The 23,231-nt window shown below is 46.1% G+C and overlaps 1 protein-coding gene across 2 annotated transcripts in view; it reads left to right on the top strand.

Moving 5' to 3' along the window:
* The window catches only part of LOC120936004 (waprin-Phi3-like), a 50,785-nt gene extending 30,709 nt beyond the window's left edge, over positions 1 to 20,076 (top strand). The window contains exons 2-3 of one of the 2 annotated variants that reach the window (XR_005748570.1): positions 15,873 to 16,015; positions 19,899 to 20,076. Coding sequence is in view for 1 of the 2 variants with exons in the window: in XM_040348078.1 (XP_040204012.1) it covers positions 15,917 to 16,015; positions 19,899 to 20,074 (275 nt within the window). In the remaining variant the exon portion in view is untranslated. The remainder of the gene's footprint in view (positions 1 to 15,872; positions 16,016 to 19,898) is intronic. The other variant, XM_040348078.1, reaches the window with a different exon arrangement.
* The last annotated feature ends 3,155 nt before the right edge of the window (positions 20,077 to 23,231 follow it).

Genomic DNA, 23,231 nt, shown 5'->3' with positions numbered 1-23,231 from the left:
GAAAACTAAACAAAATTTGAACTGAGATGCCTATCAAATATCACTGAACAGTGAACCTGCAAGATCTGACAGTAACACAAGATGAACAAAACTTAGCTTTTAGAAAAGCTCTTTTATAAAGCTCAGATCAATATGTGTTCTGAAATCTCTTGCAAATATAACTGAACAGGGAGGATTGCAGGATCAAACAGTAACACAAATGAAAAAAACAGCACAAAACAGCACAAAACGTAGCTTTGAAAAAAGCTCTTGGGTCTATTGCTTTGAAAAAAGCAGTTGATATACTGGAAAAGATCCACTGGAATCACTAAATAGCAATGCTGGTGATGATCTAAATCAATCAAGAACAAAGACACAGGAAACCAGGAAACCAGGAACACAGAAACAGCCTCCACACTCTATAGCAAGCTTCTGAATCTGCAATGAAATGGTGCTGGGAGTGAGCTTATATAATGTCCATGCAGGCAGGTTCCTATTGGTTGCTAACCTGTGACGAGTGTGGAAGGAGAACTCTGATTGGCTCTGATGCAAAAGGGCGGAGCAAATAATCGCGCAATATTCCTATTGCCGAATATTCGCATTGCGAATATTCGGCAATATAAAATGATCGCTTCAGCTACTCGGCCCAATGGCTCTAATCATACCAGCAATGCTTTCAGACGTCTATGGAGATCACTAGGATGTGATCTGTTTTAAAAATGAAACTGTAAAAATCGCTCTGATGCGGAAGATCGGGGCGAGGAAAATAATCGCGCGATATTGCGTTTGCCGAATAATCGCATTGCGATCTTTCTGGAAAATTCAATGAACGCTTCAGCTACTCGGCCCAGGGTCTCTAATGATACCAGCAATGCTTTTAGACGTCGATGGAGATATCTAGGATGTGATCTGATTCAAAAAAAAAATTGTAAAAAATCGAATATTCGGAATTGCGAATATTCACTGCGAATTTCGAAATATAGCGCGATTTCTCGAATATGCTATATTCGAGTCGAATATTCGCAATGCGAATATTCGTGAGCAACACTAATGTACACAAATCCACAAACAAAAAGAAAAGACAATTAGTCCAATTGTATGGATACACCAGTGTTTCTTCCGTGAACAACACCCTGTGTGATGATTGAGAGATGTGAGATCTAATCACACTATGTAGACATCTGTTTCATATGTGCAGCACTTCCTCCACACTGATACAGCTCATAGAAAAACAACAAGAGAAAAGATCTTCATAGCGCAAATAGCATGAACAAATATGGGTAAATAATTTCTGATCAGGTCTCACTCACGAATCCGCCGAGTTTAAACAGCGTTTAAGGACAACCTAGCACCAATCCTTCAAATAAGCCGCTCAGCGTCTCTGATGCACTCTCCTCATTTGGATCTGCGATCCGTCCCGCTCGTAACTCCTCCCCCACGCGTTACGTCACTAGACACGTGACTTAGTAATGGGTAATGAGTTACCCATTACTAAGTCACGTGTCTAGTGACGTAACGCGTGGGGGAGGAGTTACGAGCGGGACGGATCGCAGATCCGAATGAGGAGAGTGCATCAGAGACGCTGAGCGGCTTATTTGAAGGATTGGTGCTAGGTTGTCCTTAAACGCTGTTTAAACTCGGCGGATTCGTGAGTGAGACCTGATCAGAAATTATTTACCCATATTTGTTCATGCTATTTGCGCTATGAAGATCTTTTTCTCTTGTTGTTTTTCTATGAGCTGTATCAGTGTGGAGGAAGTGCTGCACATATGAAACAGATGTCTACATAGTGTGATTAGATCTCACATCTCTCAATCATCACACAGGGTGTTGTTCACGGAAGAAACACTGGTGTATCCATACAATTGGACTAATTGTCTTTTCTTTTTGTTTGTGGATTTGTGTACATATTGAATCACGTATTATTTGGTTTTCACATTATCTTAGTTAATATTCAGCGCAATATATATTATATAGTGTAACTTAACTGCTGAAAGTTAAGTTAGGCAGCTTTTTTGAGAATTTGGCCCAATGAGCCTTAGATGACTGCGCTGTTCCCTTTGCCCAATCAATATCAAGATAGTTAAAGTCCCCCATGTTTATATTATTAGCCCAGCTTTCAGCCATTTCTAACTGTGAATAGGGATGGGTCTTCTCCTCTGCCTTAATTTTAGGGAGCCTATAGCATACACCCACAATTAACCTCTTGACCACTGGGCACTTAAACCCCCTTCCTAACCAGATCAATTTCCAGCTTTCGGCGCTCTCACAATTTAAATGACAATTACTCAGTCATACAACATTGTACCCATATGAAATTTTTGTCTTTTTTTCACACAAATAGGGCCAGATCCACAAAGAACTTACGGCGGCGTATCTATTGATACGCCGAGTAAGTTCTACGATGCGCCGTCGTATCTTTGTTTTGTATCCACACAACAAGATACGCCTGAATGTGGGCTTGATCCGACTGACGTACATCTTAGTACGCCGTCGGATCTTAGGTGCATATTTCCGCTGGCCGCTAGGTGGCGCTTCCGTTGATTTCCGCGTAGAGTATGCAAATTAGCTAGATACGCCGATTCTCAAACGTACGTCCGCCCGGCGTAACGTTACCCCTGCCTCTATGAGGTGTACGCAATGTATGGACGTCAGGACAGCGTCAAATTTTCCGTCGTTTGCGTAAATCGTTCGCGAATAGGGCTTTGCGTAAGTTACGTTCACGTCGAAAGCATTGACTATTTGCGACGTGATTTTGCGCATGCGCACTGGGATACGTCCACGGACGGCGCATGTGCCGTTCATAAAAAGCGTCAATTACGGGGGTCATACCAGATTACCATATAACACGCCCACTCCAAGCCTACTTTGAATTACGCGGGCTTACGCCGGCAGGTTTACGTTACGCCGGCGCACATGTGGGAGCAAGTTCTTTGGGGATACCGTAGGAGCCACTCTGATTTACGGCGACGTAGCGCATATGAGATGCACTACGCCCGCCTAAATATACGCCCGTTTTTGTGGATCTGGCCCATAGAGCTTTCTTTTGGTGGTATTTAATCACCGTTGGGTTTTTTATTTTTTGCGCTATAAAATAAAAAAGACTGAAAATTCTGTAACAAAAAAATATATATATTTTCTCGTTTCTGGTATAAAATTTTGAAAATTAGTATTTTTTCTTCATATATTTTGACCAAATTTTATACTGCTATATATCTTTGGTAAAAATAAGTACAAATTGGTGAATATCATTTGGTCTTTGTGAAAGTTAGAGTCCACAAGCTATGGTGCCAATGTCTGAAAATTGATCACACCTGAAGTACTGACGACCTATCTCATTTCTTGAGACCCTAACATGACAGAAAAGTAAAAATACCCCCCAAATGACCCCTTTTTGGAACGAAGACATTCCAAGGTATTTAGAAAGAGGCATGTCATTTTTTCCCACAATTCTTTGCAAAACCAAGATTTTTTTTTTTTTCCTTATATTTTTTTTCCACAAAATTTTCATATTAGCAGGTTATTTCTCACACACAGCATATGCATGCCACAAATTACACCCCAAAACACATTCTCCTATTCCTCCTGAGTATGGCGATACCACATGTGTGAGACTTTTACACAGCGTGGCCACATACAGAGGCCCAACATGCAGGGAGCACCTTCACATGTGTGAGACTTTTACACAGCGTGGCCACATAGAGAGGCCCAACATGCAGGGAGCACCTTCAGGCGTTCTGGAACACCCAGGCCAATTCTGACATTTCTCTCCTACATGTAAAAATCATCATTTATTTGCTAGACAATTACAAAGAACCCCAAAACATTATATATGCTTTTTTAGCAAAGACCCTAGAGATTACAATGGCGGTCATTACTTTTTTATCTCGCACGGTATTTGCGCAGCAATTTTTCGAACGCATTTTTTAAACAAAAACTGTTTTGTGGTTAAAAAAAACAAAACACTAAAGTTAGCCCAATGCATAATATGAAAGATGAAGTTACGCCGAGTAAATAGATGCCCAACATGTCACCCTTAAAAATTGCACAAGCTCGTGGAATAGCGCCAAACTTCGCTACTTAAAAATCCCCATAGGCAACTCTTTAATTTTTTTTATTGGTTACATGTTTTTAGTTAGAGGAGGTCTAGGGCCAAAATTATTGCTCTCGCTCTAACGTTCGCAGCGATACCTCACCTGTGTAGCTTGAACACCGTTTTCATATGTCGGTGGGAATTACATATGAGTTTGCTTCTGCATGCGAGCTCACGGGGACAGGGGCACTTTAAAAAAAAATAATAATAATAATTTATTGTTCATTTTACTTTATTTATTTTAGTTTGACACTTTTCCCCCCAAAAACAAATTTTTTGATCACTTTTATTCCTATTATAAGAAATATAAACATCCCTTGTAATAGGAATATAGCATGACAGGTCCTCTTTACAGTGAGATATGGGGTCAATAAGACCCCACATCTCACCTCTAGGCTGGGAAGCCTGAAATAATAAAAATTAAAAAATGATCCTGGCTTCGATCGTAGCGGTGAGTCGGTAAAAGCACCGGAGGGTGGCAGGAGGGGGGAAACGTATTACAGGATATTGGAGTATTTCGCATATCGCACATGATTAGGTAGATGTAGGTCACCTACCAGGGTAGCGCAATCCTTTTATTACATTAATTATACTTTGGGCGAGCCACCATTGAGTGACTTGCACCATTCTGATTGCAGAAAACCATTCAATATAGAATAAGATTTTTTCCATTTGCGCCAGTAACATCCGTCCCATATATTGGATTATTGCAGGGTATTGCGGAGTATTGCATGGTATTGGAGTATTGCAGGGTATTGGAGTATTGCGGAGTATTGCAGGGTATTGGAGTATTGCGGAGTATTGCAGGGTATTGGAGTATTGCGGAGTATTGCAGGGTATTGGAGTATTGCGGAGTATTGCAGGGTATTGGAGTATTGCGGAGTATTGCAGGGTATTGCAGAGTATTGCACAGGGTATTGCAGAGTATTGCACACTATTGCAGAGTATTGCAGAGTATTGGACAGGGATGGCTGGCTGGATCTGTGACTGCAATTTTCACAGATCCAGCCCACAGCACTGCTGCTACCTCCGCTCTCTCCCCCTCTCCTCTCACACTGTACCGATCGGTACAGAGAGGGGAGGGATGAACCGGCGTCATCACATGACGCTGGTTTGTTTACAAGTGATCGCTCCATCATTTGACGGAGCGATCACGTGGTAAACGGCCGATATCAGCGGCAATTTACCGCGATCCGTGATGTGCCAGGTCTTCTAGACCCGGTGGTCACGGATGATTCCGGGAGCGCACCCCAGGAGGTGCGCGGGAGCAAGATTCTGGGAGGACGTCCCAGAGACGTCCTCCCAGAATAACTTGACCGCGCTGTAAATGTATTTTGTCTATAGCGCGGTCGGCAAGTGGTTAATATAACATCTCCTCACTGGCCCCATTAGGAAAGTTATCCCTCATATCCAGCATCAAATCGCTCTTGGTATATACATACTGCAGATCTTTAGTGTAGCGGCCTGCTCCTGTTGGGCTGGCACTGCTTTAAATTTAGGGGGAAGTCTGAGAGTTAGGACCCTTTCACATTAAGGCGTTTTTCATGCGGTACAGCGCTAAAAATAGTGCTGCTATACCGCATGAAAAAACCTGCCCTGTAGTGTTCAATGTGAAAGCCCGAAGGCTTTCACACTGAAGCGATGCGCTAGCAGGAGCGCTCCAAAAGTCCTGCTAGCCGCATCTTTACTGCTCCTATACCGCGCCTTCCCATTGAAATCAATGGGAAAGCGCGGTATTGACCCTTTTTCGGCCGCTAGCGGGGGTTAAAACCTCACCGCTAGCGCCCGAATATCGCGGTAAATACAACGGTATAGCCGCGCTACAAATAGCGCGGCTATACCGTCACCGCGGCTCCACGCCTCAATGTGAAAGAGGTCTTAGTTCACTCAGACATGTATGATTTTGAGCAAATTTGGCCTCTGTTCCAGCTGTGCTGTGAGTGACCACTATTGTTCGCCTGGGGTGTTGTTATCACTCCAGGCCAAGGGTAGTAGGTCAAGGTGATTTGGGTGTTACCCCTCGGCAGCCAATCAGTGGGGGTTAGTCGCCCCGCTGTGCATGCTGGGAGGGGTACTTAAAGGGTCACTAAAGGAAAACATTTTTTTTGCTGAAATGACTGTTTACAGGGTATAGAGACATAAAAGTTAACTGATTCCTTTTAAAAATGATTAAAAATTGAATTTAATCTATCATATAATGTGCCTCTAGTTTCACGTTCGGTTTTAAAGGTACATACATGAAGTTCCGGGTGAGAGGTGAGTCAGGAAGACTCACAGAACAAAAACAACAAATCCAGGGCAGTGTTTTGTTTTTAAAATGAATCTGAGGAGTTTTAGACACACAGTAATGACAGCTTAGACCACCGTGAAAATCTCCCAGTACCATGGTTATAAGGAAACAGGCAACCAGGAAGTGTGGACATCACAGCAGAATTACAGCAACTTCAAAGCAAAAACGAACAATGAGGACATGAAACCAGTACTGCAGTAAGGTAAAGGAAGCTATTTAGCTATAACATTTTTTTTCCTTTAGTGACCCTTTAAGGGACAGACGTCATTGGAATGAGGTTGTCGATCCTGGGTCCGTCGTCCCACCACCCCGTGTGTGTCCCTCCTGGCCGGGGGTGCATGTTCCCGTAATCCTGGCTCCAGATCACGTTGGTCCGGGGTTGTGATCTGTTGAGTAGGCCCAGTAGGCAGACTGGGTCTACGCTTTCAAGGGTGATCCTGTGCTGTCCATCCTGGAGGGAGGAAGCCGCATGATGAAGGACCTATCTTGGAGAGGCCCGAGCATGAGGCTGGTATCTTGGGAGAGGCCTTGAACTTCATCGAAGGACGCACCATTACTGAAAGGCTTGATGGTGATCGCCTGTCAGTTCTAAGTTCTGCAAGAAGCTAGTCTGGAGAGATCCGGGTGCTGAATCCTGTGCTACAAGGATTTTGGACCGAAAGTGTCTCCATCTGTGGGAAGGTCTGTGGCAGAGACGGTACCATATTTTGTGCGCCATTCCAGCTGCTAGGCTAGTGAGAGAAACCTATCCGGGTGCGCAAAACCCACTCTGGCTAGAGTGGCGACTAAAGCTGTGTCACTGGAAGCAGGAGTGTTTCCTGATTAAAAACTACGCACCTGAACCTATTTACCTATTACCCTTCCACCTCTTCAATCACTTATTTTATTTCTTTACCAAGTTCAGCAAATAAATCTTAGAAAAATGGAAGTGTAAAGTGTGGACATTGAACTTTCTCTACTCTCATTCATTACCCTGGACGGCGAGGAAATAGAGGTAACGTGCCGCCCGAAAATATCCAGCAGCTCCTTCGGGGGTAGTGCTACATTAGTTATCACCAGAGGTATCACCAGCTGGAGAAAAAAGCTCCAGATTCCTCTATATAGATCTTTATCTATCACTAGAGGGGTCACCAGCTGGAGAAAAAAGCTCCAGATTCCTCTATATAGATCTTTATCTATCACTAGAGGGGTCACCAGCTGGGAAAAGAAGCTCCTGATTCCTCTATATAGATCTTTATATCACTAGACGGTTAACTAGCAGTAGGAAAAAGGTCCTGATTCCTCTATATAGATGTAACACCTTCCTAGGTAGGCGCTAGAGAGTGTATATCGTTTTTGTCTTTTCTGCTTAACAGAGGACATCGATGGGCACTGATAGGCTGTGCTGATAAACACTGAAAGGCAGCACTGATGAGGCGCAGCAATGGGCATTGATGGGCACAGATAGACTGCGCTGATGAGGCGGCACTGGTGGGCACTGATAGGTGGCATTGATGGGAACTGATAGGCATCACTGATGGGCACTTATTGGCAGCACTGGTGGGCACAGATTGGTAACACTGGTGGGCACTTTTTGGCAGCACTGTTGAGCCTGCACAGATAATCTGTGTATATGTCCCTTTTAGAGAAGATGGTAAGCAGCTCTCTTCCTCATGCTGTCAGCATCAGGAAAGGATTGCCGATAACCGGCTTCTATTTACATCCATGATCACTGTTATTGGACACAGCTGATCATGTGGTAAAGAGCCACTGATTGACTCTTTACCAGAATCTGTGATCAGCAATGTCCTCCAGACATTGATCACAGAGAACGCCGCCCGCGCCCTGCAGTGGCCACGCGTCAAGCATGATCACGAGAGGCCGTTACATGGCGGCCTCCCAGAACTAGCCGTTTGTTCTGTAGCCATCATTTGGCTATAGCACGGTTGGCAAGTGGTTAAGCATCGCCAGGAGGACCCAAGAGTGTATTGCAGGGCGCACTGTGAAAGTAGCTGGGTAGTGCAGAGTGGTACCTGGGGCAGCCAGAGTGTTGCATAGTTGACACCAGGAAGCAGCTGTCACTAGGGGGAATACACTGCAGAGCAAGTATGGAGTGAACACCATGGTCAGATGTTCAAATAGTGAGTCCAGTTCTGTGGGAGCGGTTGACGTCAGATGCAAGGGGTGTGGATATACGTTTCAGGCAGGGCCAGATTCCCAACAAGGCCATCGAGACCAGGCCTCGGGCAGCAGTGGCTGCAGGGGCAGCGCCGGTTGTTACACACAGCAAGAGACTGCTGTGTCACGGAGCTCACTGTGAAAAGTTTGGGCGCGCTGTAATAAAAGTCCCGCCCTCCTCCTAGACCAGCTTGTGTGATAGAGGCAGTGTTCTGTCTATCACACAAGCTGGTCTAGGAGGAGGGCGGGACTTTTTTCACAGCGCGCCCAAACTTTTCACAGTGAGCTCCCTGACACAGCAGGAGCAGGAGATGCCCAAAGTGCGTAATGCACACACTGACTGGTGAGGCTACATTGTTTGGCACAGTAAGGCTGCAATGATGGTGAGGGGGGCTGTAATGTTGGTGAGGGGGGGTGCAATGATGATGAGGGGGGCTGCAATGAGGGCACAGTAAGGCAGCAGTGATGGTGAGGCTGCAATAAGGGCACGTTAAGGCTGCAATGATGGTGAGGAGGGCTGCAATGATGGTGAGGGGGGCTGCAATGATGATGCGGGGGGCTGCAATGAGGGCACAGTAAGGCAGCAGTGATGGTGAGGCTGCAATAAGGGCACGTTAAAGCTGCAATGATGGTGAGGAGGGCTACAATGATGGTGAGGGGGGCTGCAATGATGGTGAGGGGGGCTGTAATGATGGTGAAGGGGGCTGCAATGATGGTGAGGGGGGCTGCAATGATGGTGAGGGGGGGCTGTAATAATGGTGAGTGGGGCTGCAATGAGGGCACAGTAAGGCAGCAGTGATGGTGAGGCTGCAATGAGGGCACGTTAAGGCTGCAATGATGGTGAGGAGGGCTGCAATGATGATGAGGGGGGCTGCAATGATGGTGAGGGGGGCTGCAATGATGGTGAGGGGGGCTGCAATGATGGTGAGGGGGGGCTGAAATGATGGTGAGGGGGGATGTAATGATGGTGAGGGGGGATGTAATGTTGGTGAGGGGGGCTGCAATGAGGGCACAGTAAGGCAGCAGTGATGGTGAGGCTGCAATGAGGACACGTTAAGGCTGTAATGATGGTGAGGCGGCAATGATGGGCACGGCTTGGGGGACTTTCAGTTTTTTTTTGGGTTGGGCGGCATTGAAGGACCCGGCCTTGGGGCGGCAAAGGGAGTAAATCCTGGCCTGGTTTTCGGGGCCAGGTATGCCCCTTTCTAAAGCTGGGAACAATAGGGGAATTATTAGGAAGAGTTTGCAACATGTGGGACCAGCATATCAAAGCAAAAGGTTATACACATTAGATATGTAAATAATAACATGAGACTAAACTAATCAAAGGGCACGGAATAAAAAAATAAAAATAAATACCGCAAGCAAGAAAAAAAATAAGAATATTAACCCAAACATAATTAAAAAGCAGTAATATAGAAAGCAACATAAAAATCACAAGAATAAATAATAAAAAAAAAAAAACACAAATATATCACACTGTGCAAAGCAAAAAACAAATAGCAGTATCATCTAAATGAAATACAATTAAAAATGCAAAAAAAATGTGAGAATAATAAAAGTAAATAAATAAAATATATAAATGCTGATGTTGATATGCTTGACTAACTCAATATTTGGAAATGCTAATTATTTGAAAGGGCTCGCCTGTTTCTGGTGGGAACGTCAGTTGCAGCGCTGTTCCTTCAAAGCAGGGAGCGTCCTCATTTTCAGGTAAAATTGATTATTCTCTGAAGCATAAATTTAACTGAGGCAGAGTAAAATGATCTAGTTCATGGTCCTCCTGTGACAAGTAAAACGACCACAGTGTGATCAGAGAACAAGCTGCATGATTGTCGATGTAGGTTTGCAGGAAGATGTTCCCGGCATACAGAGTACATGCGATTTCTGCACTTTGTCATTGCAATGTTAGCCAGAATTATTTTGCAGCAAAACTGCACAGTTTATATGTTTTGTTCTATATACTGTATGATTGTTGTGTCAGTTACACCCCTGAATGTCCTTGATTTCATTGCAGCTACCCCTATTACATTTCCCTAATTTCTACCCCCTTTCCTCCTTCACACTGTGGTGTTTATTAACCATATGTGCAGCAGATGGACTGTATTTATATTTATTAGGTAAGATCTGGGTATCACAATTTGTTTTAAAGGGGTTGTAAAGGTACATGTTTTTGCATTAAATGCATTAAAGTGAAAAAACATCCAAGCATTACCCACTCCCCCCCCCCCCCCTGAGCCCCCGTTTACTTACCTGACCCCTTTGAAAGTCCCGCACCGTGAACGCGCTGGCTTCTCGGTCAGCTTCTCGGCTCATTCATTGGCTCGTGCTGCTGTCAATCATATCCAATGGCACGGGGGCGGGGCCAAGTGATACAGTGAGCGGCTAGGGGTGCAACGGAATAAAAAAACTCACGTTTCGGATCGTTCCCCGGATCAGAGTCATGGATCGGATAATTTTTCGGATCGGCAAAAAAAATTCTCCCCCACTGTAATATCCACATGTTCCCCCCTCCACTGCAATATCCACCTCCCCCCACTGTAATATCCACATCCCCCCCCACTGTAATATCCACATCTCCCCCCCCCCCCACTGTAATATCCATATCTCCCCCACTGCAGTGGGGTTACTAAGGTTGGTGTCGCCCGGTGCAAAAAAAAATGGTGTCACCCCCCCCCCCCACCAACTATAGTCCTCTCTCGGTGCAGACCCCCCCCCCTCGTTGCAGACACCCCCATCGGTACAGACACCCCCACCCCAGTAGTACAGAAAGTAACCCCTCAGTGCAGACTCCCAGTCCCACATACAGACCTCAGACAGTGGTGTGTGTCCCACGAGTGCCGGCTCCTCCTCCTATGTGGGTGTAAACAGAGAGGAGGGCCGCCGCCGGGTGTACCAAGATGGCCACGGCTCCGGAGCTAGGCCGAAGCCACGGCCTTTCCTAATGCTATGGCCGTGGCGGCAATCCGCGGATCACATAGTGTGCCGATCCGAAGGGGGTGACCCGTTCGGATCACGGATCAACGGTGATCAATTGCACCACTACCGCCGGCTATATCGAGGGAGCGCACCCGCAAGAACATACCACCATGCGAGGGCGCTCGCATCAAGGGGGAAAGTTCTTGCGGGGGTGAGCCGAGACAGCCGGCGAGGGACCTCAGAAGACCAGGTTCGGGGCCACTCTGTGCAAAACGAGCTGCACAGTGGAGGTAAGTATAACATGTTTGGTATTTAAAAAAAAAAATCTCTTTAGTGTTCCTTTAATTAAGCACTGGACGTTATTTGCTAAACTATTTGCTAAAGTTCATTGTATGCTTGATATGACTTCTTATGCCATGTCATATACCTGGTGTAAACTATCACATTCAGTCTTAGGACAATTCCCAGACACATATATTCCTGTTTTTTTATGGACTGTATCCACACCCCTAAGATCCCCAGGGATGCCAGTATTTTCCACTTTGGCTATAACAATTCTGGCCTGTCTCCTGACACACCTTGGTGGGAAGTTCCCTTGGCTTAAATGTTTGATAGAGATTGTGTTATAAACTAAGCTTATTTCCCATAGGCCTGTTTAGTATAATTTTTTTATTATGTTCCTGTTTGTGTATTTGCTGATCCCTGTTGTTTTTTTTTTTGGGGGACCAAACACTTTTGATGGGGGGAGTGTATAGCCCCTGGTTGACATAGCTACTATGTCTGACAACAGGGACTGGGCTACTATTCCTGCTGCTGCCCTGTGTGTCCTCTCCTCCTCTCAAGCTGTTATGGGCTATAGGTAGCCACAGAGAAAGACTGAGCACTGGCAAGCTGCAGGACTGTATTCAGCCATAGAGGAAGCTGAATGAAAGCCCCGGTTTACCACCTGAGATTACAGAGGAAAAGTACAGTGAGCGGGTGTGGATTGTGGGAATGACAGTGATACTTTGTAACCCATGTATTGTCAAAATGCCCCTTTGTAACACATATACTGTGCTGGTTGCCTGCATGGTAGGGTGACCACATGTCCCGGATTGCCCGGGACAGTCCCGCGTTTTGCCGGTCTGTCCTGGGCACATTCATTTCAGGACAATATAGTGTCCCGGAATGAAACTGACACAGCCACCCCCGAGTCAAACTGATGCCTCCAAAAAAGGCTGCCAGATGACCGCTTTACTCACTGACAGTACTTATCCTGGCCGGGAATGCCTGGAGGAGCACAGTCCCCGCCCCCTGTTTGTGATTGGAGAAATCATAAATCCCGCCTCTTGTGTCCAATCACTGTGCTGTGATTCGTTACAGCATAAGCTGATTTTTGGGAAGGGAGGGTGTCTTTGAATGGTAGTTTGGAAATGTGGTCACCCTACTGCATGGGCATCCCAAAACTTTTTTCGGGGGAGGGGGGGTATTAAGGTCATCCATGCTCCACCCCTTTTTGACAATGTCATTATCACGGTCAGAGACTGCGGACATAGTACAGATACACCCAGATACAATACACCCCCATACACACAGATTACACCCAGATACATTACGTTCCCTATACATTACACACACACAATCATTAGCATTAGTATTAGTTCTCTCCAATCAATTTGTATATTACAAGCTTCAGATGACATTAGAGAGAATTAAATGGATTACTAACCCCATAAAAGGCAGATGAAAAGCTCCAACAACAGCTGCACATGCCAAGCAGCTCAGATGAGGCTGGGGCCCCATGCGGTGGGTGTTCTTGGGGCCCCTATCTAGAAGCGAGCACCGGGCCTCTCACACGTGTCCAGACAGAGCACACACGCAGCCGGCAGTCCGAGCCGAGGAGGGGAGAGAAATCCTCAGTGATCTGGTCAGGCTGAGCATTAGCAGACGCTGTCCAGGCAGCAGGTGAAAAGGTAACAGGCAAGCTGCGGGAGAGATTTGTATTTCCTGCCTCTGGCCGGGCTGCCTCATCTCAGCTCAGGGGCCACAAACACCATCACTTCCTGACACTCCATGTTGTGTATGTGACTCCCGGCCCTGGAACATGCACTTGCCTATAGGTAGCACCAGCCCTGCAAGGGAGGGCACTTGACCCCCTTGCCCCTACCTGCAGACGCCCATGGTTGCCTGTATTTATTGTCAGGATTGTCCCTTGGCATGCCACATATTGCCCCATTGTAGTTCACATTTTTTTCATAATTGCCCCTTTGTAGCTCACATTTTGTCAGAATTGCCACTTTATAGCCAATGTTTTTTTTTTTAAATGCTTCTTAGTAGCCCATGCATTGTCTAGGTTGCCCATTTGTAGTCTTTGTATTGTCAGGATTGCCCCATTTGTCGTTTTTTAACCACTTAAGCCCCGGACCATTATGCAGGTAAAGTACCTGGCCAGTTTTTGCGATTCGGCACTGCGTTGCTTTCACTGACAATTGCGCGGTCGTGCGACGTGGCTCCCAAAAAAAAATTGGCATCCTTTTTTTCCTACAAATAGAGCTTTCTTTTGGTGGTATTTGATCACCTCTGCGGTTTTTATTTTTTGCGCTATAAACAAAAATAGAGTGACAATTTTGAAAAAAAAACAATATTTTTTACTTTTTGCTATAATAAATATCCTCCAAAAATATATAAAAAAACGCTTTTTTTCCCACAGTTTAGGCCGATACTTGTTCTTCTACATATTTTTGGTAAAAAAAATCGCAATAAGTGTTTATCGATTGGTTTGCGCAAAATTTATAGCGTTTACAAAATAGGGGATAGTTTTATTGCATTTTTATTAATAATTTATTTTTTACTACTAATGGCGGCGATCAGCCTTTTTTTTTTTTTTTTTTTTTTGTGACTGCGACATTATGGGGGACACTTCGGACAATTTTGACACATTTTTGGGACCATTGTCATTTTCACAGCAAAAAGTTCTATAAAAATGCACTGATTACTGTGAAAATTACAATTGCAGTTTAGGAGTTAACCACTAGGGGGCACTGTAGGGGTTAAGTGTGACCTCATATGTGTTTCTAACTGTAGCGGGGCGGGGCTGGACGTGTGACGTCAGTGATTGTCTTTCCCTATATCAGGGAAGAGACGATCACTGCCACTGCCACAATGAAGAAAGGGGAAGGTGTGTTTACACTCACCTCTCCCCGTTCTTCAGCTCCGGTGACCCTTGTAATAGAAAAAAGCATGACAGGTCCTCTTAAATATGAGATCTGGGGTCAAAAAGACCTCAGATCTCATATTTAGACTTAAATGCAAAAAAAGAAAAAAAAAATGGAAATGTTGTCATTTAAAAAAATGACAACAAAAAAAATTCTCTTTAAGACGCTGGGCGGGACTGACGTTTTGGCGTCACTTCCGCCCAGCAATGCTATGAGGACGGGTGGGGGCCACCTTCCCCTCACTCGCATCCTCACACAACAGGCAGCAGCACCCGATCGTCTCCGCCGCTACCGACGGCTCCGGTAAGCGGCGGAGGGCGCGGGAGAGTGGCGGGAGGGGGGGCCCCTCCCGCCACCGATAACGGCGATCTTGCGGCGAATCCGCCGCGGAGAACACCGTTTTCGTTTTCAGGACCGCCCACTGAAGAGATGGATATCTCGGTTGTGGCAGCAGCTGCTGCCGTTACCGAGATATCCATCTTTAAAAACAGGACGTATATATACAGTGGGCGGGCGTTAACCGGTTAACTGGTCCGACACAAGGCGGTCCGACTTTTAAAGGGGACCCCCTTACACCAAAAAAAATGGCTTGGGGGTCCCCCAAAGTCCATACCAGACCCTTATCCAAGCATGCACCCCAGCAGGTAAGGAAAGGGGGTGGGGACGAGCGAGCGCCCCCCTCCTGAACGGTACCAGGCTGCATGCCCTCAATATGGGGTGGTGGGTGCTTTGTCCCCATGTTGATGAGGACAAGGGCCTCTTCTCGACAACCCTGGCCGTTGGTTGAGGGGGAACCCATGCCTTTTTTTTATTTGGTGTGGAGCACTTCCTAAAGATTCATACCCGACACAGTGCCTGGTATTGTGGGGGATCGAAGTTGGATCCCTGGTCATTGAAGTCGGACGCATGTTGGTTGGATTTCAAGTCGCAGGGCAAAGTTGGATCCAAAGTAGTACGATTGTCGTGTCGTACCAGTGTGAACCTGGCTTTCCCCCTAAGCCAATGTCTTGATTTTCGGACAACCATGACTTCTTTATGGCATATAAACTGAACAAAGGACTCCAGAGTGAACCAGGAATTCTACATCACTTTAAATTTGGTGGATTTGGCAAATATTTTTGACTTGTTAGTCAATTTTCCTAGACCAATAACCTAATGACCATTTAAATAATCACTCATTGTTGAGTTACTAACCTATTGTGAAACTGAGAGCTTTATTAAAAAATAAAATTTGTTTCAGATCCTGACCCGTCCTAATCATCTGGTTATAAAATTAATTTGCAGAGCTGATAATCGGAGGTATAGCCCCAGCAGACATGATGGTGATGGTTGCCAATCTCTCCCTTATCATTGGGACAGTCCTGTTTCAAGCCGTGACCACAGGTAAGTGAATGTGTTCCATAACTACTATTCCTTTTCTTAGCCTCTTCTTTTATTCCTCTCTCCTTCTATTTATAAGTGTGTGTTTAATTCTTAGAAATGTATTATAAATAATGACTTAGCAAACTTAGTATGTTTATCTAAAACAGATAAAGTCTAATGCCGTGTACACACCATCACTTTATGTGATGAAAAAAAATGACGTTTTTAAAAACGTCACTTTAATTGACTGTGTGTGGGGGAAAAACGTCGTTTTATGTCTTGTAAAAAACGACACATAAAATTGAAGCATGCTTCAATTTTATGTGTCGTTTTTTCAAAAGTGCACTTTTTACTTCACAGAAATTGACCGTGTGTAGTAAAAAACTTTGTTTTCTAAGACGTTTTTTCATCCACGCATGCCCAGAAGCTACTTATGAAGCGAGCTTCAATGGTAAAACGTGGTGGAACGTAACCTCACTTTGCAAGATCATTGTGAGAAAACGATGGTGTGTAGGCAACTTCGTCTTTGAAAATTGAAGTTTCAAAAACGTCATTTTTTACTTCACAGAAAGTGTCGTTTTTTTTCATCACATAAAGTGATGGTGTGTACGCGGCATAACACTTTAAAGCTTATATTTAAAACAATGAAAAAAAGACAACACAATGGCAATTATAATACCGTAGTTCCGTGTTCATTAGAAATTATTAAAAGTAGAGGTCGGCCCGATATATCGGCAGGCCGATATATCGGGCGATAATATTTGGCTTCATCCAAATTAGGCCGATATTTAACATGGCCGTTAGCGGTGCCTCGGATCCGGAGCTAGGCCGAAGCCGCGTACGCCCAGCCAGACACACGTCCAACGCATAATACGCCAGCTTGTGTTCCCTGGTGCAGACCTGTGCATGTCTGGTGCCGGGTTGCACCACATTTATGGGGAATAACTTTACGCCGGACGTATAACTTGCGCGCATCTCACGTAGCATGCGCCGGGCACACGCACGTTCGTGAATCTGCATATTTCCCTCATTTGCATGTTTGAATGGCTAATCAATGGGAGCAGCACCATGCGCCCAGCCCATATGTGTGCCCACCCTACGCCGGCGTGTGCAAGCTACGTTGGCGGGGTGTAGCCTGTTTTTAGGCGCATTTTGGTTCGTTGGTCTGCCTCACACATATGCCGGCGCACATTGGCACTTACGTCGGCGTAACGTGTTTTACGTTGGCGTAAGTGCTTAGTGAATCTGGGCCTAAGTCCGTGGGTCCCGCTGGCACAGACACATAGCTTTGGGGTGGGCGCGCGCCGACTGCGTGGCGCGTGCGCCCAAATGGTGTGAAGTTCAAAGCAACGTACCTGTACGTTGCTTTGCGCACACCAGCCATTCTGCTGACGTATATATTTACTGACAGCAGTTGGCAAGTGGTTAACTCGCCCCCTCCAGCATCAGTGCAGATAACGTACCCATCAGGTCACTGGTGCTATCACTCACAGGATGTTAGCGGCTCCTAGAGCCCACAAAGCTGGGGAAGCACACCATCTTTGTATGTGGGGAAGAATTCCAACTATCTCTGATCCCTAAGAGGGTCTTGCAAAGCTTCAGGAAACCCCAATTCAGTAGCAAAATTGACGGACCAAAAAGATTATTAAAGCGGAGTTCCGGCCACAATTTCACTTTTTAATATAAAAGGTTTATATATTGCAGAGGTGCAGTGCGGGCGGTATTAACCCTTTATCGGCCGCTAGCAAGGGTTAATAGCGCACCACTAGCGGCCGAATCCTGCGGCAAATCCAGCGGTATAGCGCCGCTATTTTTAGCGACGCTATACCGCCACCTGCGGCTCCCGCCCCAGTTGTGAAAGGGGCCTAAGCTTTGACAATACACTCTAGAAGCTGATTGGGTACCATGCGCCACTGCACCAGATTCTGTGTCTACTAGTTTTAGTAAATCTCCCCCATCATGTCATGTTTTTCTGAAAGTTCAGAAGTATGAAAAATGTTTTCTATTTTTTTTTCGTTGCCCCCCCCTTAGAAGTTATAAACATGACTCATGATGGAGAAAGAAATACTCTGCCCCTGTACAAAGTATTAGTAGGATATCATCTAGACCAGTGATGGTGAACCTTGGCACCCCCAGATGTTTTGGAACTACATTTCCCATGATGTTCATGCACTCTGCAGTGTAGGTGAGCATCATGGGAAATTTTGTTTCCAAAACCTCTGGGGTGCCAAGGTTCAATCACCATCACTGATCTAGACCAGGGGTCTCCAAACTTTCTAAGCAAAGGGCCAGTTTAATGTCCTTCAGAGTTTACGAGGGCCGGACAGTGGTCAGTGGGAGTCAAAAAGGCCCCGACATCAGTGGGAAAAATGAGCGCCCCATTGTTTCAGTGGGAGTAACTGTGCCCCGTTATTGGGTCCCATTGTTGGTGTCATTGAGAAAAACTGTGCCCCATTGTTGGTGTCATTGTGAGGAATTGTGTCCCATTGTTGGTGTTATTAGGAAGAATTGTGACCCATCATGATGTCATTGGACCTTTTTGTTGATGTCGTTGGACCCCATTGTTGGTGTCAGTAGGAGAAACTATGCACCATTGTTGGTATCGGTGAATGAAATAATGCCCCAAGGGCCAGATAAAAGCAAGCAAAGGGCCACATCTACTGTAGCCCCCGGGCCGCAGTTTGGAGACCACTGATCTAGACTATGCAGACCGATTTAGGGCCCCAGTTCACAAAAAGGGATGTTTGGAGGGAGTGCAGAGAGGAGCAACTAAAAGAATACCTCGGACATGTGGAAAGATTAGCTGAACTGAATGTATTTCTTCCTTGAGAAAGGGTGATTGGGGTGATATAATAACCTTGTATAAATATATACATGATCCATATTTACTTGCCGACCAGTCACCTGGTACGTCATCAGTCTTCAAGAGGTTGTATCGTTTTTTTGAACCAGAGGTCGGCTCTCTTGTAATAACAATCAGATCAGCTAACTAGCCACTCGATTGCTATTCCAAGCCTTCCACGGCTTGCTCATGCTCTCCTGTTCCACCAGGAGACCTGAGCTACCAGCCAGCAGATCCACCGGCTGGCCGGACAACCAAAGTCTGGATCGGCTTTGATCAGCTGTTCAGTATAGTAACCTGGAAGCGATGACATTACTTCCGATTTACTGTCAACAGCACCATTTTCAAAAGATTTAAAGCATTCAAAAACACAAATCTTGGTGTCTTGAATGATTTTAAGTGCAGAGGAGGAATTTGGGGGTCTTATAGACCCCAGATCCCTCCATAAAGAGTACCTGACACATGCCTGTTGATGTCACAAGGATGTCTACATTCCTTGTGAGAGCAATAAAAGTGCATTTTGCTTGGGGCACCCAAATTCCTTCAAACGGCCCTGCATAGAGTGACAGCAATATGTGACTCTCTACATCATGGCTATTTTTGTATTTAAAGGATTTTTTTTTAACTCCTGAGCTAGCGTCACATGATCCTCTGAATGAGTTCATGGCAAAAATATTTATTGTTTATTGTTAAGTTGAAAAAAGTAGGCATTGTGCTTATGTGGGGCTGCTGGGTACTGTCATGCTGTATAAATGTCCATCTCTCAACACAACTGCCCGTGTGAATGATGTGGACTGCAAATATCACCAGACGTGCTGCAGCGAGTTTTGCGTCAAGTGTTGGGACCCTGTGGGTGAGCCAACCTTAGATAGATAGGTCTGCCGTGGACCATACAGAAATAAGATGGTCTGTTGATGGGAATATGGTCACAGACTGACTATCATATGTGACCCTTTATCAAAAAGACATTTTGGGGTTTTAAATATTTTTCTAAATTGCAGAGCCAAAATCTTGTGACTCAAGTAACATATCCATGCAAAAAAAATGTTCTGTTTATTTCAGCTGAAAAAAGTGGGCTTTGTCCTCTCTTCGGGCTGCCTGGTGCTATAATGATGTTCAAATGTCCATCTGTTAACACAAACGCCTGTGTCAATGATGTAGACTGTGAAGGTTCCAAGAAGTGCTGCAGTGAGTACTGTGTCAACAAATGCCGGGACCCTGGAGATGAGCTGAGCTAAACTTAAGGTAGGTCTGCCATGTGCCAAACAAAGATTTTTTTACTAGTAATGGCGGCGATCTGCGATTTTATCGTGACTGCGACGTTGCGGCAGACACATTGGACACTTTTGAAGCTATTTTGTGACCATTGTCATCTATACAGCGATCAGTGCTATAAAAATGCACTGATACTGTGTAAATGAGACTGGCAGGGAAGGGGTTAACCACTAGGGGGCAAGGAAGGGGTTAAGTGTGTCCTTGGGAGTGATTCTAACCAGGGCTGGTCTGGGACAAAAATTTGGCCCTGGAATTCATCCAGACTGGCCCACTTTGACAGGTCTCTCCCATGGGCGGCCGGACAACACCCACCGGCCACCCAAGCCCCTCTCTCCCCCTTCACTAGCCACTAGCCGTTCTACTTTATTAGAGTAGAACGGCTGGTACTGGTACTCTTATAGGCAGTACCAGTGGGCAAGCTAGACATTATTTCACCCGGGGCAAAGAATCAGTTTGGTGCCCCCCCTTATGGGACCAGATTAGGCAGAAGTGAGAAACTCCCAGGCCATAGCTGTTGAGTCAGCTGTCTGTCCCCTCCCCCCTGCTCCTCTGGTCCTCCCCCTGCTTCTTTGTCCCCCCCCCCCAGGTGAGCGCTGTGGGGGGGGAGAGGAGGTGAGCGCTGCGGGAAGGGAGAGACAGAGGAGCGGAGGGGGGCGGCAGTCTGCTGTCACTGAAGCCGGCCCACTGAGCCATCGGCCCACCGGGAAACTCCCTGTAGTCCCAATGGCCAGTCCATCCCTGATTCTAACTGTGTGGGGTTGGGCTTACTGCGACATGGACACTGATCACTGCTCCCGATGACAGGGAGCCAGACGATCAGTGTCTTGTCACTGGGCAGGAAAAGGGAGATGCCTTGATTCAATGGCATCCCCCCCGTTCTGCCGCTCGGTGACACCAATCTCGAGACACCGGCGGACAATAAGGTCCATGGGTCCCGCGGGCACAGACACAGAGCTTGTGGTAGGGCGCGCGCCGACCTGCGGGGGGCGCACGCGCCAAATGGGTGAAGTTTCAAAGCAATGTACTGTACGTAGCATTGCGCACACCGAGCCCATTTGCCGACGTTTTTTACTGACAGCGGTTGGCAAGTGGTTAACTCGCCCCCTCCAGCATCAGTGCAGATAACGTGCCCATCAGTCACTGTGCTATCACTGACCGGATGTTAGCGGCTCCTAGAGCCCACAAAGCTGGGACGCACACCATCTTTGTATGTGGGGAAGAATTCCAACTATCTCTGATCCCTAGGGTCTTGCATAGCTTCAGGAAACCCCAATTCATTAGCAAATTGACGGACCGAAAAGATTATTACGATCGGACAAGCCATTTACTTGAGGCAGGGGACTAGTGAGTCGGTTACCAAAGATCTCTATAATGAAGGATCTTTTCATGAGCCTGATTGGTTGTTTTAAACCACACATGAATGTTGTACGTCCTGAGCAAATAAATTGGGAAAATCCTTTCCAAATGATACCATTTTCCCCCAAAGATTGGTTGGCAATGTGATGTCTACAGAGGAGGTACAATATTTTCCTTATATCAAGTTATTGGGTAGCCATAGCGGGAGATTATTAACCAAAACTGGTCTCACAGAATCTGGTGCAGCTGTGCCAATCAACCTATTAGCATTTAACTTCAACTTGTTCTATTAAGCTTTGACAATTTATAGCTAGATTCACAAAGAGTTACGCCGGCGTATCAGTAGATACGCCGTCGTAACTCGGAATCTAAGCCGTCGTATGTTTAAGTGTATTCTCAAACTGAGATACACTAAGGCCTTGTACACACGACCGGACAGTCCGCTGAAAACGGTCCGCCGGACCGTTTTCATCGGACATATCCGGTCGGAGATTTCTGTCTGATGGTTGTACACACCATCAGACAGAAATGAGAGGCAATACGCGCGGACAGACAGCGCGGTGACGTGTCCGCGCCGTCGCCGCGACGATGACGTGGCGACGTGCGCGACGCAGGAAGGTCAATGCTTCCACGCATGCGTGAAAGTCATTCGACGCATGCGAGGGATGGCGGCCGCTCGGACATGTACGGTAGGTCTGTACAGACGACCGAACATGTCCGACGGACAGGATTCCAGCGGGCTGTTTCTAAACAAGTTTGGAAATATTTGCCCGCTGGAAAAAGGCCCGGCGGGCAAATGTACACTGTAATCCTGTCCGCTCGGCTGCACAGACGACCGAACATGTCTGCTGAAACTGGTCCGCGGACCTGTTTCAGCAGACATGTTCGGTCGTCTGTACAGGGCCTTAAACCTAGCTAAGATACGCCGTCGTATCTTAGCTGTCTAGTTCCGCCGGCCGCTAGGGGCGTGAACGCTGATTTACGCCTAGAATGCGTAAATCAGCAAGATACGCGATTCATGAACGTACGCTTGCCCGTCGCAGTAAAGATACGCCGTTTACGTAAGGCGAATCCCGGCATAAAGTTAGTCGAACAAATAGCTGGCCTAGTCAATGTTAAGTATGGCTGTCGTTCCCGCGTCGAAATTTGAAAAATTTACGTCGTTTGCGTAAGTCGTCCGTGAATGGGGATGGACGTAATTTCCGTTCACGTCGAAACTAATACGTCCTTGCGGCGTACTTTGGAGCAATGCACACTGGTATATTCCACGGACGGCGCACGTAAAAAACGTCAATCACGTCGGGTCACGAGTAATTTACATAAAACACGCCCCCTCATCCTCATTTGAATTAGGCGCGCTTACGCCGGCCCATTAACGCTACGCCGCCGTAACTTAGGAGGCAAGTGCTTTGTTAAAACAGCACTTGCCTCTTGACTTACGGCGGCGTAGCGTATATGCGATACGCCGCCTCGAAAGTAAGCCGCCCTACCTGAATCCAGCTAACACTCTAGAAGCTGATTGGGTACCATGCGCCACTGCACCAGATTCTGTGTCTACTAGTTTTAGTAAATCTCCCCCATCATGTCATGTTTTTTCTGGAAATTCAGAAGTATGAAAAATGTTTTCTATTTTTTTTTCGTTGCCCCCCCTTAGAAGTTATAAACATGACTCATGATGGAGAAAGAAATACTCTGCCCCTGTACAAAGTATTAGTAGGATATCATCTAGATCAGTGATGGTGAACCTTGGCACCCCAGATGTTT

Source organism: Rana temporaria, chromosome 4, assembly GCF_905171775.1.
Source record: "Rana temporaria chromosome 4, aRanTem1.1, whole genome shotgun sequence".
NCBI classification, from domain to species: domain Eukaryota; kingdom Metazoa; phylum Chordata; class Amphibia; order Anura; family Ranidae; genus Rana; species Rana temporaria.
Note: the sequence above shows the minus strand (reverse complement) of the source record. Positions and strands in the feature narration are given on the sequence as shown.